The sequence below is a fragment of the Botrytis fragariae genome (assembly GCF_013461495.1).
Source record: "Botrytis fragariae strain BVB16 chromosome Unknown tig00000012, whole genome shotgun sequence".
NCBI lineage: Eukaryota > Fungi > Ascomycota > Leotiomycetes > Helotiales > Sclerotiniaceae > Botrytis > Botrytis fragariae.
In genome coordinates this window covers 3,196,829-3,211,915 of record NW_023500989.1, presented here as the reverse complement: position 1 = coordinate 3,211,915, position 15,087 = coordinate 3,196,829, and the positions used below count along the sequence as shown (strand labels likewise).

Below are 15,087 nucleotides of genomic sequence, written 5' to 3'. Positions count from 1 at the left end.
TTAACACAAAACTTTTCATATTTCCTCATTCTAATCTAATCTAATGAAAGAAGAATATCATCTCATCTCATATTTCACCTCGGTTCTGAGCTTTAGTTCATTTATAGAGGTTCCTTCCTCCAATCAAGAAAGAAAATAAAAGGCACCTTGCCAGCTCTTTCCAATTTTCAATTGACCTTTACACTAGCGCCAAATCTACGTTGACTCAATCTCGCTGTCGCTTCTCTCTCGTCCCTCAATTCTTTTTTCCACAACAACAACCAACAACCTTTCTATCTACAACATCAATTTTCTCTTCTACGCCATAGTTCTATCATTCGACGCAACAAAGTACAAGTAAGTAATTTTCTTTCTTCACGAATTGAGTTGGTTTGTCTTCCTGCTTGAAGTGGACTTGAAAAATATATCTTCAAGCGCAGTCGCGTTTGTTTGCCCTCTTGACTGCTGCGGTTGCTTGCTTTCTCCTGGCAATCCAGTTTCTCAACTTCAAAAACCACTCTCATCCATTGCAACAATCTTTCCCTTCCTATCTAATATCTATTCAACTGTCAATCTCATCCCATATCGTTGTTGATTGAATTTTAATCGTTCGCATAAGCTAATTCCATTGCATAGCTCGACTGCCAGAATCTCTGGTAATTGCCTCACACAATTACAGCTAAGCAAAACCAACAGTCCTCAACGGTGATCAACTTTTGGTGAGTCAAACAAATTGATTATTTTTGCCATCCTTGTCACTTGCTTCCGATCTTGTTCTCGTCGTCGCTATTCTCACAACCCAGCATCTTCCTCCCATTGTTACACCCACGACGATCTATCAATTTCATATCACTTTCGCGATCCAAGTTTTTACCATCATCTTTTTCAAGCCCTCCATTCCTCTTCGGTCGAGATTTTCTTGCCATACATAGATAGCAATTACTAACACACTGCTTCTCAAATTACAGACGCCATCAAAATCGACATCATGGGTGCTGGTCAACAGCAGCGTCGCGATCAGGGTCCACCTTCATCGGCTGGAAACCCTGGTCAGCAGCAATCACTTCCTTCAGTATCACAATCAGTTACTGGTGGACAACAAATCAGATCATCAGTCATCCCTCAAGTTGACGGACCAAATGAGCCACGCCAGAATTCATTTGTGCGTGGTCCTGGCTTTGATCCTGCGAGAGATCCGAAGAAAGATGAGACCAGAAAGTTGCGTTGTGAGCTTCCCTCTTATCGTGAAAATGTAAGTAACATATTTGCTTTATCTATCTGTTTGGCCATGGTATTTTTACAATCTGTGTGGAAGCAGTTGCTACTTCAAGGAAGTATGCCAAGCTGCGTGGTTTTGTGATGCGATTCATCTGTGGTTGGATTTCTGCACTAAATTTACTTCTTAACTTGATGGTTTCAACCTCGCTGTTCCCACTCGCAGCTGAGATCAACAGGCTGTTGTACCTGTCCATCAACTTCCATCTCTCACTTTTGTACCCCTCCTTATCTTGTTACTCCCCAGCATCTTGCCCACTCAAGCAAATCAAGCTAGTTGCTTGATTGGATTGCTATTATTTCTGGAAGGAGTGAGGGGAAATTGAAAGAGAGTGACCCACCAACCCTGATGCACAGTCATACCCCGCTCTATGATCAACCAAGTTTGGACAAAATTCACCTCTTCAGGGCATTAGCGCTCTTTCTCTTCCACCCCCCTTCCACTAGCTCCAATCTACTGGCTACAAAAGAGTCCTCCTCTGCCCTCAATCCCCATCTCTCTTACAACCAAACGGTCCAAGCCCTTCAGCTCTTTACTCCTCCTTCAATCATCTCTAACCCTTACACATATCAAAACATATCACTGTCCCTTCCAGCTTTTAAAAGCACAATCAAATCTACCACATTCGCGAGTCTTTACTGCAGGCTGGTTTTTCAGCCAGCACTTCTGACTGCTTTCCCATCTCATATCCTTACCCTCCAAACATTCTCATCTTCCTCCGCCTTTTCTCTGACTCTTTCCTCAAACTTTATCAACTGCAAAAATGGAACAAAACCATTTCTTCCGACGTGAAACTGATATCAAACAGTATGACAAACCCCCGGAGACCCTTCTTCCAGCTCGCCCAGGATACAATTCCCAGGGCAAGGCAATTAGCATTCGGGTGAATCAATTTAAAGTCCTGGATGCTCCGAGCAAGGATGTCTACCAATTCGATGTAAGTATTGAAATGTTCACATGGCTCACCTTCCAAATACTAACAGACATCAAGATCTTGGTTGGTGAAGGTGGCGAGAAGATGGGACTCATCAAGAAGGTCTGGGAATCCAAGACCGTTAAGAGAGAGTTGGCAAAGCATGGCAAGTACTGGCTCTGGGATGGCAACAAGATTGCATGGTAAGTGATTTTGCTCAGTTCAACTCTCATCTCACACCATGCTTATATGTCCTAGGTGCTTAAATCCATTGGCTCGTGGTGAATTCCGTATTCTCGTTGATCTTGATGCCGAGGCTGGCAAACCAGGTGGAGACTCCAAACGCATGATTTACTGCACGGTCAAGCAAACCACCACCATCAGAATGGCTTCTTTGCACGCCTATCTTAACAAGGAATGCGACTTTGACAACAATGTTCTTTGCGCTATCAGTAAGTCTTGTTGATGCAACCCCAATAAATGTAACTAACTCTCATGATAGACTTCCTTGATCATATGATTCGACAATGGCCCAGTGAGAAATATGTTGTTCAGAAGCGTAGCTTCTTCGCTCGTGGCATTGACCGTTGTCCTTTGGACATCACAATTGAGGCTATGAAAGGTGTTTATCAATCGATTCGCCTTTGCAATCATCTCAATGAGAAGGGTCCTGCCATCCGTGGCTTGGCAGTCAATGTCGATGTTGCCAATGGCACATTCTGGACATCGCAAGATTTCATGCAGGCTGCTCGTAACTTGTGTAGTGTTCCTCGTAACAAGGCTCTCGATTACGATGTCTTCCGAAAGCATCTGAGACCTGAACAGAAAATGATGCCAAATGGTAGACTCGAGAAGTCTGCGGAGTTCTTGACACTTGAAAAGATGAAGAAATTGAAGTTCACTTTGAAGCATCACGGCAAGACAAATGGTTTGTTGCTTCTCACCACTTGCAAATTGATATTGCTAACATTTGATTTTAGACCTGAAGATATATACCGTGAAGAAATTTACTTTCCATCATGATTCCGTATATGCCGCTGATGGTGTCAATTCTAAGAATCATTTCTTCACTCCAAAGGATACTGGAAAGGAAATATCTATCTACAATTACTTCAAGTCCAAGTACAACATCAATCTTAAATATTGGTGGGCACCTTTGATCGAGACTGAGAGAGCAGGTTTCTTTCCCATGGAGGTATGCACTTTGGCCCCAAGTCAAAAATACCAGTATAAGCTGGACCCCAATCAGACCTCCTCCATGATCAAGTTTGCAGTCACTAGACCAAAGGTCCGCATCCAATCGATTGAGCATGGTCTTGGCATGTTAAAGTGGAACGAGGACCCTTATCTCGCTCACTATGGTTGCAAGATTGACCGAACTATGACCATGGTAAGTTGTTTCCCCTTGTAATACTCATTGCTATACAGTTACTTACATATCTTCAGACTCAAGCTCGTCTACTTCAAAATCCAGTAGTTCAATTTGATAAGGCTACCATCGATCCCAAGACATCTGGACGTTGGGACTTACGTGGCAAGAAATTTCTGTATGCTAATCCAGAACCATTGGTCTCTTGGGGTGTTGCCATCGTGGACAACTGTATCCAGGAACCTGCTGTCAAGAATTTCCTCCAGGTGTTCATTCAGACTTACATTGGCCATGGTGGTAGAGTCACTAATAAGGTTCCCCCCATCATGAAGATTTCTGGTGCTCCAGACAAGATCGGCGAGGGAGTTCAGACCGTTCGCAACGCTGCTGGTCAACAGGCCAAGCAAATCCCTCAAATTTTATTCTTCATTTTACCTGATCGAAATTCTTTCGTGTACGAACGCTTCAAGAAGAACAATGAGTGTCGCTTCGCGATGATGTCCCAGAGTAATTATGGCACTCGTACCCCAAAGTAATTGACTAACAAATCATAGTGATGAACGTTGCTCATGTTGCGAAGGCGCAACCTCAATATTGCTCCAACGTTTGTATGAAGGTGAATGCAAAGCTTGGTGGTACCACATGCAAGGTTGCGGATACCAAACCACCAAAGCCCTTTTTCCCCCGTGCAACAATGGTCATTGGTGCGGATGTCTCTCACGCCACACCAGGATCTCCACAGTCTTCTATGGCTTGTTTGACAATGTCAATGGACTCTACTGCGTGTAGATATGCTGCTGCGGTCCAAACTAACGGACATCGTGTTGAAATGATATCGCCTGATAATATTAACTCAATGCTAATTCCATTGTTCAGAGAATGGGTCACCAAAGTTGGTAAGGGATCTGGACCGTTACATATTTATTACTTTAGAGACGGTGTTTCCGAAGGTCAATTCGAACATGTTATCAACCAAGAGGTTAAGAACATGAAGATCGCCCTCGAGAAGGCATTTGGCCCCAAAGCTGCAGCAGTAAGTGTTTGAACTTCTCAATTCTTGATGGTCTCTTTCTGACAACATTTAGATTCGCTGGACTGTGACGGTGTGCACCAAGAGACATCATTTGCGATTCTTTCCCAAAGACAACGACATGGCCGCTGGTGACAAGAACGGAAATGCCCTTCCAGGTACACTTGTCGAACGAGACATCACTCATCCTTTCGAGTACGACTTTTACTTGAGTTCTCACTCAGCCATCCAAGGAACTGCTCGTCCAGTTCACTACCAGGTTATCATGGATGAAGCTCAGGTTCCAGTCAATGATTTCCAGAAAATGGTCTATCAGCATTGCTATCAGTATATGCGTTCTACTACTCCTGTCTCCTTGTGTAAGTTTCTAAATTCTCGGACATCTTACTTATACTAATTTCTTCTCAGATCCTGCCGTCTACTATGCGCATTTGGCATCTAACCGTGCTCGTGCTCATGAGGCTAAGGGCCATAGTGCGGGACCTCGCGGTGGAGAGAAATTCCTTGAGAAGCAAGTAAAGGAAGCCCAAGACAGAGTCGCTGGCAAGGCACCCTCTAGTCAAACTGGCTCAAGCCAGCTGGTGGTTGAGGATGTTCCACTCCTTCCTTTGGGACAACTCAGTCAAAACGATAAAGTTAATCCGGAAGTCATCTCAAAGCTTCGCACTGGCATGTGGTACATTTGAGTACTTCTATCACTTCATCACCAACACGATCTTTGACTCTTGTCCTTGATCTTAACACCATTTTACTTCTTCATTTTGTTTTATTACGACTTTTCGATCTTCGGATCCCTGATCTTAGGATTTCTCAATCTTTCTCTGCTCGCTGATTGCTATGGCAATTGGTTTATAAGGGATTTGGGAATAGGACTTGTACTTTCACTTCTTAGGACTTTGATCTCATCTCGAATTCTTTTGTGAGGGATTGAGTTTTCACGGTCTCCTCCTCTTTATTTATGCATATGGGTATCTGGAAGTCGCTATGGGCTTGATGATGGGAAGGATATTATTGATCAAGCAAAGGTTTATTTAATTTAGCGGTGCGATAGTTGCAAGATGGGGGCTCTTTCTCTTTTTATTTTAGTGTAGTTTTTAGTTTGATGTTCTCGATTGAGAAATCTTCCTACTAAAATGCAGATGTGAATGGGAAATGACGTTCTTGCGGCGGGTACTTAGTTAGGTTTCAAGAAAATAAAAGATTTGCGATTGCAATTCAAATCAAGACTCGTGCTGGTGATTCGTGAATGAAGATTCGCCTTTTACAGTAGTCGGTGGGCCAAGAGATGGACATACAAAAATCTTGAAGAAAGCGACCACAAGAGAGCTTATTGGATATGGATCGATGCTGGAAACTATATGGAAAAGGGATGGTTAGTTTAGGATTTTTTACTAGGATTAAGAGATTGAATTTATGTCGAAATGTGGAATATAGGTAACGTAAGGAAAGGCATAGTAGGATAGAATGTAACGTTGATGAAGTGTGTAAGAATGATAAGTTCGAAGAAGAATCTGGGCATTCAGGGTAATCCTTACAGATTTCATCGGCGTAGTCCTTTTCAACAATACAAGTTAGCTGGATTGATTAATTAAGCTCATTTGAAAGATTGAACCCGAATGAGAGATCAAGATCATCTAAGCAACTGAATTTAAATCAACCTTTAACCTGCCTGTAGATAAGCACAAGGCTTGCCACAAACAAAACAAAAAATCACAATCATAATGGCATACACCCGATCTCAAAGGCATACTAATCCGGTACTTTTCTAAGTAGCCTTACTTGGCCTGTCAATTGAGAAGGTGGTTCCCCTCTCTCCATGAGGCGACACTAATCTATGTCTTCGTCTTTCGGCAATGGCGTTAACCACAAGCACATTTATTTATATGCTGGGTATATATGTACATCTAACATTTGAGAAATACTGATTCCTGCCTGACCAATACTCAATGCATGAGTTCTCTTTGTAACACAAGATATATTGATAGACCAGGTCCGGATCAAGTACTTCTCAAGAGAAAATGTTCGAAGAGGTCATAATTATAGAAACTACTGAGTACTAAAACCGCTAAGTCATAGTTCCATCCTTAGTGAAGAACACAATTAACTATAAAAACAGGTTTCTCACGCAAGATACACATGTCCGCAAGAATATCATGAACAATACGAAAGCACATGCGAATCGTTTCTTAGAAACGACAAAGACTTCACGAAACACATGTCAACATATTGATATTCAAGGCCAGCAACCATGAATGCAACCTCCTCACCCGCACAAAATATCACCTCCTCCTCCTCCTCTTACTCGAATTCCACCGACATTCTGAAATACGGTTTGTCCATAGAAATAAAACGAAAGTTGCCACCATGGATGATTGCATTAATCTGTGGCATTCCAACAACCTAATTTTTGTGTGCTTTCCTGTGCCTTTGTTGGAAGGCCCGTCACCCAGGACCTGATTTCTATGGAACAAATGAGGGAGATGAAGAGAATGGGGGAGGAGAGGGGAGGATTGAAGGAAGAAGAGAAGGAGCAGGGAGGGGAAGCACTCGAGGACTTGGTGAAAACGATGAAGTGATCGGGACGTTTGATGCACATGTGAGAGATGGTTGTCATAGACAGGAGATGGTGACGATCAATGCAATTGTGGTTGATAAAGGACCCTCTAAGATGAAGATGAGTGAGCTTCGGCCTTTTGAGGGGTGAGGGACGAGGGAGATGGGAGATGGGAGACAAGGAATAGGAAATAGGAGATGGAAGATAGAAGATGCAAAATGGAATATAAGGAATAGAAAATAGGAATTGGGAGATAGAAGATGCAAAATGGAATATATCATTGTGTTATATTTGATACACACATCAGTAGTTTCACGACCTATCTATCTAATAGTATAAGAACAAATGTTTAAAATGTGTTTAAAATGTTCAATTGATGTAGCGGAACAATAAGAGGGAAAAAGATTGAAGCACCTCCCCAACCCAGGCCGGACCAGCCTCGCCAATAATCTCTCATCTCTGATGGTTTATTCGCAAAGGAAGCTCAACTCGATGAGATTGCATTCTATTCAAGGTGCAGCTTGCAACCAGTTGAATACTCTCCTCACTACTCGAGTACATATCTTCAATTCAATGGGAGGGGATGGGTGAATGAAGCAAGGAATTTGAGGAAAGATATTAAGAACAAGAATAGTCTGTACACAAGACCTACTTATGTATTGATTAATTGATCAATTGATCAATTGATTAATTGCTTGCTTGCTTGCTTGCTTCATATCTCTCCGACCAAGCACAAAGGAAGAGAAAAGCAGATCGAAAAGAACAAATCACAACAAGACCATCTCGGCCGTCTGCCCACCAAGCCACCCACGAGTTCATTGATCCATCTTATCCATCTACCCACAACACCATTCAAATAATCCCTGCCCGGGTCGACCCTTTTACACTTTCATTCTCATATTTCATTGGTTTACATACCCCTGATGTATCCCCGCACATTTACCTTTTATCACATCATCCCATGAAACCCAATCTCTCAAATCTCTCGAATCTCTCGAATCTCCATTTCTTTTCCTTCCCCGGAGAGTTCAGTCTAGGACTTGATTCAGATTACCTTTTTCTTCTTCCACGTCTTTCATAAGGTCTTATATTGACTCGGGGCTTGGGAACGGATTACCCAATATAAACATTCGAGTCAAACGAGATGGGAAAAGTATAGAGAGTAAAATGTCTTTTGAATAGGTAGGTCAGAATATTTACCAGGGGATTATTCATCGCTCGCCTTGTACAGCAGGGAGAAGCTGTCCATGTAGATTGAATCCAGACCAGTATCTACTATCGAATGGTATGATTTGACTCAATATAATCGCACCGCCGTTCACGTCCTGCCCTTGCTTGTCTGCTTGCTTGTCTCGGGAATTTGGAGAAGACTAATAGAGGGGCGTGGTTGTACAAATGAATTGTTGGGTGTGCCACACCTTTTTCTTTTTCTTTTTTCATCGTTACATATCGGTCCTCAAAGTCTACAAATGTATAGACGATTCCAATCCCTCAAGAGAATAGGAGAATATACATACGCCAAGCCCAATTGAAGAGGAAACATACTATTAAAAGAAAGGGGATAACGGTAAGATGGATTGGAATTAAAAAGAGACGCGGGATAGATTATATTTATATTACAGTCTGTGCGGAATTTCTTCTTTCGACTAGAAGACAATTGGGTTTTCGGAAGTTAGTTGAAAGAAGGATATTCGAATTGGATCAAATTGTTTTAAATCAATTGGGTCGAAGGTTTGGCGCAATTGGGAAAAGGAAAGAAAGGAGAAAGGATATAAGGGAATTCGCGAGTGAATGTGGAGGAAGGTAGGAAGGTTGGAGGAATACATACACACAATACATACACGAACGAACGAACAAACAAACAAACGAACGAACGAACGAGCGAATGATTGAATGAACGAACGAACAGAAATAGAACGGACACAGAACGCTCAGTCAAGAACAGATATCTGCGACAATCAATCGGGTTTCGAGCGACGGTTTCAATTCTACTTCTACCATACCTCAAACACCTTCTCAAACAACTTGTCCTTTCGCTTTCGCTCTTAAACAAACCCTACCAATCGATCACTCTTCAATCCATTTCCCTGTTACCTCGTCTCCGCAAATACCTCACCATACCATATTACACGACCAAATCATGGCAGCAACTTCTTATGACTCCAATCGCATAACCATAACTATCCTCGGCGACGGTGGCGTTGGCAAATCCGCTTTAACCCTCCGTCTTGTAAAATCTCAATGGACATCTGACTACGACCCTACCATTGAGGATTCCTATACTCTCACTCGACGCATCGATGGCCAAACATATCATCTCTCCATAACCGACACCGCAGGCCAAGAAGAATATCGCGGGATGTGGCAGAGTGCCAATGGGAGTATGAGAAGCGATGCTTTCTTATTGGTATATGATATTACGCGACGGGAAAGTTTGGATGCGCTGGATTGGTTCGACGAATTAGTTACTATGGAGGGAGAAGTTCGGGGCGAAGAATGGAGAAGAGCGCAGGCCGAATCTTCTCCTTCGAAATCTCGTTCAAAAACAAAGAAAATTCAGAGCTCAAATGCAAAGTCAACACAAGGGGGAGGATTCGATTATGGATATACGCCTCCGATTAAAATTATTGCGGGAAATAAATGCGATCTTCAAGAATCGCGCGAGGTGACGGCTTCGCAGGGTTTAGAGTGGGCTAGAGCAAGAAATTGTGGGTTTATGGAAACAAGCGCGAGGAGTATTGTTAATATCGAGGAAACTTTCGCGTTGATTGTTAGACGGGTTGTGGAGGGAAGAAAGAGGGCGCTCATGGATAGGGAAATGATGGATAGAGGGGAATTTGGGGATGAGATATCGGGTGTGCGTATGGATGGGGTGGAAGGGGATGAAATGAATGGGGAAAGGGAGAAATTGGGGACTAGGAGGGCGATGACGAAACCATTGACGCCTTTACCGCCAGGGACCCCAAATGAAGAGTTTGAAAAGAGAGGGAATAGAAATGGGAGAGGAATTAGCAAGGGGAGATTCAGGGAGATAGGAAGGAAGTTCGTCTGTTGGAGATAAATCGAAGGAATGGATGGGATGAGGTGGTTGGAGATAATACTGAATGAGAGCGAGTGGCTGGAAAAGAAGGAATGAGACGAGATGGACGACACAAGACGAGAACTTACGACATATATTAATGACATCACAACTTATGAGTAGTGATTTTGCTTAGTTGATTTACTGGATATCCATTTGTATTTTTTATTTTGGAGGGACAGGAAAAGGATAGGGATAGGGATAGGGATAGGGATAGGGATACTGTTGGTTTGAGAAGGATACAGAAGACGTAGTACCTACGAATGTAGGTCCTAAATGTCTATGTTGTATTCTGTCTAAAGAGCTAGCTATGTACAGGAAGTAGTAGGTCTTATATAGACCTACTGAAAGAGCTAGTCTCTTTCGCTTTCGCTTAGGGCTTGTAATACAGTAGCTAATGAATTGAAACTATTCACTGTATGATCAACGTTCATACAGATACCGTTAGCGTGGAAGGAAGGATACGCTTGGACGGGATGGATACGAAATGGTTGAGTTTGTCAATTTAGGCAAGTAAAATGCCAATCAATGTCAAGGGGTTGGATGGGCTGAACGGATTGAAATGGAACAAAAATACATTGCTGCAGTACTGTCTGCTATCTATTGCAAAAGAAGAAAAGGAACAAAGGGAAAAGAAGGAATAGCATATAGCACATACCATAGGATAGGAAAGCATATAGCGAGGAGCTGAGGAGCTTTTTATATTTTTCTCTAGCGATTAATAAACTAGTATCGAATACTTGGATGCATTGAAGGGTCTTGAAATGAAATATATATGTACCTGACTAACTATTTACGAAACACAAGATGCGCGTGGAAATGCGAGCTACGAGGTAAGAACTGGCCAACTTACTCACGATGTCTCCGATGTCTCTAGTCTTATCAAAGAACGGTGTCCAGCACGCTGCTCGAAATGTGACTGACTGTGTTTGAATTTGGGTGCACCACACAAGAACGCGTTGAACCACATACGTGAGATAGATTGAGGTTGAGGTAATTCTATTGATGTTTCCGAGATTTGAATATATCAGAGATTCAGGTGGAGAGAAAACGTAGTATGTATATATGGAGCGCTAGAGGAAATCCTATACACCCTTGGATACCCTTCAATTAAAGTCCAAATTCTTTGAATTGAAATGGGACAATTGGATTGTTGAAGGGATTCGCCAGTGCTCAATTCCGGTCTGTTTTCCCTCGTATGAATAGGCCGGCGGATGAGGGAAGTAGTTGAATGGTATGGAGAAGGGTGGAAATCAAGCAGAAGGGATAGATTGAATTAAATGAGCCTCCGGTTAAATCTCTATCTGTTGTCATAAATCATTGTATGTTGTATCTTATGCACTCCCTATTCCATGTTCCCGCACACTTTTACCACCCGCTAAGATCGATGATAGTGAGATTCCTTCCCATCCTGTTCCTATGTCCAGTATTTAGAAGGTGTAATATTCGTCACCTCTAATTCCTCGCCTCAACCTTATTGTCCAGCTTCTCTACCCAAGTCCTCCACTCATTATATTCCTTCCAGCTAACACTCTCCTTTCTTCCCTGATACCTCACAACACTCAGCTGGCTCACTTCCCTCCACTTCTCTCTTCTTCCTCCCCAGCCCGCCTTCCTCATCGCACTCACAACCGTCTCTTCCTTTCCCCACTCCTGTTCCACCGCCACATCAGGTAAATAGCACGCTCCAAACCTCTTGTTTTTATGATAAAAACTGATCCTAATCCCATGAACTCCGATTTCCCAATCCAGCGGATGAACACACTCTTCGAAATCCGTAAGTAAAGTAACGGCAACCTCGAGAGTTGGGAGTTCCCGCAGTGTAATGGGATCAAAGCGGGAATCGTGCAGGGCGGAAATTATTGCGTATTCGGGTAGAGATGTGAGGAGGGGTTCGGAGGAGAAAGTACCGATGCAGCCGCGTAGAGAGGGCGATTGTTGATGGGGTTGTGAGGAAGAGGAAAGAGTATTCCAGGTTACGAAGAGAGGGGTGGACCATTCGCGGAGGTTGCGGGGAGGGGAGAGTTGGGTTGTTTGACGGGGAGTGGGGGAGATACCGATAGGGGTGAATGAGGTGGTTGAACTGGAGGGAGTAGTTGCAGATGTGGAATTCGAGGTTGATGTTCGTTCGGAGGAACTAGAAGATGGTGTACTGGTTCCGGAAGCAGATCGTGTAATTCGCTGGAGAATAGGATGACGTGCTGAATTTGTGGTTGAATTTGGATCTGGTCTTGGATTTGTTTTTGGTGGATGGGAACCAGTTATTTGAAGATCAACATCTTCTTCTTCCTCTTCTTCGGTGTTTTGTAATTCGAGACCTTTGGGATAGGACGTCCATAATTCTTGCACCTTTTCCAAACCTAATGGTTGTCGTTTTTCGAGATGAGCAGTCAAAACCTCGAAACAATAGAGACAATGATCTGGAGTTGCCATAATTGTTGGTCTTACTGGCGAAGATGGATTGGTTGATGAATTTGTGGTTGTGTCGAGGGTTAGATTTGAATGGAGTTGTAGTTGTCGTCGACCTAACGGTAAGGGAAGGGGATACGAATATGGATACGAGTGTTTGTATGAATATTTGTAATCGTATTTGAATTTGGATTTGGATTTGGATTCATGGAATAAGTTAACTCTATTGTACTTGACAAACTTTGTGATGAGAGTAAGTTGGCGAAATGAGGTTATTGATGTTGTTGAGATAAGGGATTTGAGTAGAAGTGAAGTCTGATAGGAAGGTTGTTGTGAGTGAATGTCAGTACCGGTGGAGGGAGCTCGGGTGTTGTGGGACTTCATAGCGGGGGTTATCGATAAGCTTTAGTCTTGATTTGTGGAAATCGATGATGAATGTTTCAGGTACCCATGATTTGCATAAATCGAGAGTCGAGTGGATAACTTGTGAATTGTGCATTATCTATTCCGGATTCGGACTTCAAGAAGATGGATCATTCCAGGCCGAGATCTCCGGCTTGCTCGGTTTATTACGTTCCGTTAGTCGGTTGGTCGGTCGGTAAGAATGCCATAAAGCATGAGATGAGCAATTGAATATATGCTTTCTTTTTATTGCTTCATATCAATGATGTTTATATTTTATTTCCATTGTAAAGGGTGAGGCTGGAGTCGTTCGAATTAACCGACAACGTGGATATCATGGCGATGATGATGAAGTTGATGTTTTAACCTCTTTGGTATTGAAAGTGCAGCTGACAAGAAGCCCTCTTTTTCATCATCATTAAAATTAAAAGAGCTCCTGTTTGAAGCTTGAAAGACGTTTTTCCTTGTATGTCATCATCGCAAAGTACAAAGTACAAAGGACGAATATCTTGAGACACTCAGGTACCTAGCCAGTAGTCACCTATTCAAAGCCACGCTTTTATTGCCAAGTACAATACGAATCGCAAGTCAAATACTCAAAGGCTATTTACAGATCAAAAGCAATAATCACTTTACTTACACATCAATATCGGGTATCTGTCTTAGAAGCTTGCTGTCAATCATTTCCCAAACCACCCAGCCTCAAACGAGACCTTTACCCCTTAAATCTATAAACAACAACAGAAAGCCTTATTCCTCCACAACATCTACAGCCTCCAAAAGTTCATCCGTTCGGATCTCAAGAATCCCGTCCTTCCAAAATCCTCTGTGCATGAAAGATCCCTATTATATCGGTTCATTGGATCGTTTTGGAGCTTCATGGGTAATGTTAGGACGACAGCCTTGTTTGCATCTCGCTTCACTTCATCCACGTTTCATCACCCTTTTTCTTTTAAACCTTACAACACATCAATCCTGTTTTTCTTTATCATTATCCCCAACTTCCCCCAGGAAATCTGAGATATATCCACGAGCTTAAATAATATTCTATACAATATAAGCCTTGCCCATACGTTCGATGTATCATGACCATGTGAATATCATTCAATTTGTAATGCAGTGAGCCCCGGTTTCTGCTCGAATCATGATATCTGCAAATAAAGCAAAGCTATGGATTCCAGTAGACATGGGATTGGGATGTTGATAGGTGCTCCTTTGAAATCGTCTCTTAATATTGGATGAAGTTTATGACGATGGCTTTGGGAAGCGAGAGGCGCAGGTTTGAGTCTAGATCCCCGTCTTGAGTTCGTGGGATGTTGATATTTGGATGAAGAGAAGATATAAAGACGATGACCTCGAAGTATAGGGGATTCATTTTATCACTATTTTCATCTCGTTCTTCATCCATCTATTCATCCATCAATCATTGATTGATTTCTTGTTTATACGCAATTACTTGTTGCCGGTCGACTTCATTAAATCATCACTATCATTAAACAGTCTTCTGCATTTTTCATCGCTCAACATCTAAATAAATATACCCACCAGCAACCATGCAGTTCACACTCGTCACTATTCTTTCTTTCGTCGCAATTGCGATTGCCACACGTATGTTATCCTGATTTTCCACACGCCGACCTACCTTTGTCATCCACATTCCTCTTTCCGCTCTCCTTTTCAATGGAGCCATATATTGTTCCCCAGTGCTGATATGAACACAGCTATTCAACTCGCAGCACGCGCAGTAGATGCATCGACTGCCTCAATGACCGATGCTCAGGGAAACGTCGTTAGCTTCGACTCTTCCAGTGTTAATCAAGGTACGCTACAAAAATTCTTCTCTTCTTTTTCGGAAGATATGACCGTCCTTTTCTTCTATCCTCCATTTTCCATTTTCTAAGATCAACTTCCTGGTATACTAACACTTGTGGAACTACTTAGCTGCAAAGAACTCTGGCATGTAAATCAACTTCTTGTCTGGATGCCACAGGTTTCATTCCCATATGGAAGAACGGAGTTTGAATTCAAGAAACAACCGGAGGGGATTAGTAATGAAGCGGAGGTGGTCGAGATATC

The 15,087-nt window shown here is 42.6% G+C and overlaps 4 protein-coding genes across 4 annotated transcripts; 3 read left to right on the top strand and 1 right to left on the bottom strand.

Moving 5' to 3' along the window:
- Positions 1 to 967: 967 nt before the first annotated feature.
- Bfra_003216 (putative piwi domain-containing protein) lies at positions 968 to 5,253 on the top strand (the record flags this gene model as incomplete). Its single annotated transcript, XM_037333626.1, has 10 exons — positions 968 to 1,231; positions 2,064 to 2,192; positions 2,247 to 2,371; positions 2,427 to 2,620; positions 2,671 to 3,096; positions 3,149 to 3,558; positions 3,615 to 4,044; positions 4,092 to 4,570; positions 4,623 to 4,926; positions 4,976 to 5,253. The coding sequence occupies 10 exons, from the start codon at positions 968 to 970 to the stop codon at positions 5,251 to 5,253; spliced, it is 3,039 nt and encodes a 1,012-aa protein (XP_037195754.1).
- Positions 5,254 to 9,261: 4,008 nt separating this feature from the next.
- Positions 9,262 to 10,182, top strand: Bfra_003215 (putative ras family protein; the record flags this gene model as incomplete). Its single annotated transcript, XM_037333625.1, has 1 exon — positions 9,262 to 10,182. One exon carries the CDS (start codon positions 9,262 to 9,264, stop codon positions 10,180 to 10,182), a length of 921 nt encoding a protein of 306 aa, XP_037195753.1.
- A 1,473-nt stretch (positions 10,183 to 11,655) lies between these two features.
- Positions 11,656 to 12,633, bottom strand: Bfra_003214 (putative ammecr1 family protein; the record flags this gene model as incomplete). The annotated part of the gene is made up of 1 exon (XM_037333624.1): positions 11,656 to 12,633. One exon carries the CDS (start codon positions 12,631 to 12,633, stop codon positions 11,656 to 11,658), a length of 978 nt encoding a protein of 325 aa, XP_037195752.1.
- A 1,931-nt stretch (positions 12,634 to 14,564) lies between these two features.
- Positions 14,565 to 14,975, top strand: Bfra_003213 (uncharacterized protein; the record flags this gene model as incomplete). The annotated part of the gene is made up of 3 exons (XM_037333623.1): positions 14,565 to 14,619; positions 14,733 to 14,831; positions 14,953 to 14,975. 3 exons carry the CDS (start codon positions 14,565 to 14,567, stop codon positions 14,973 to 14,975), a joined length of 177 nt encoding a protein of 58 aa, XP_037195751.1.
- Positions 14,976 to 15,087: the final 112 nt, after the last annotated feature.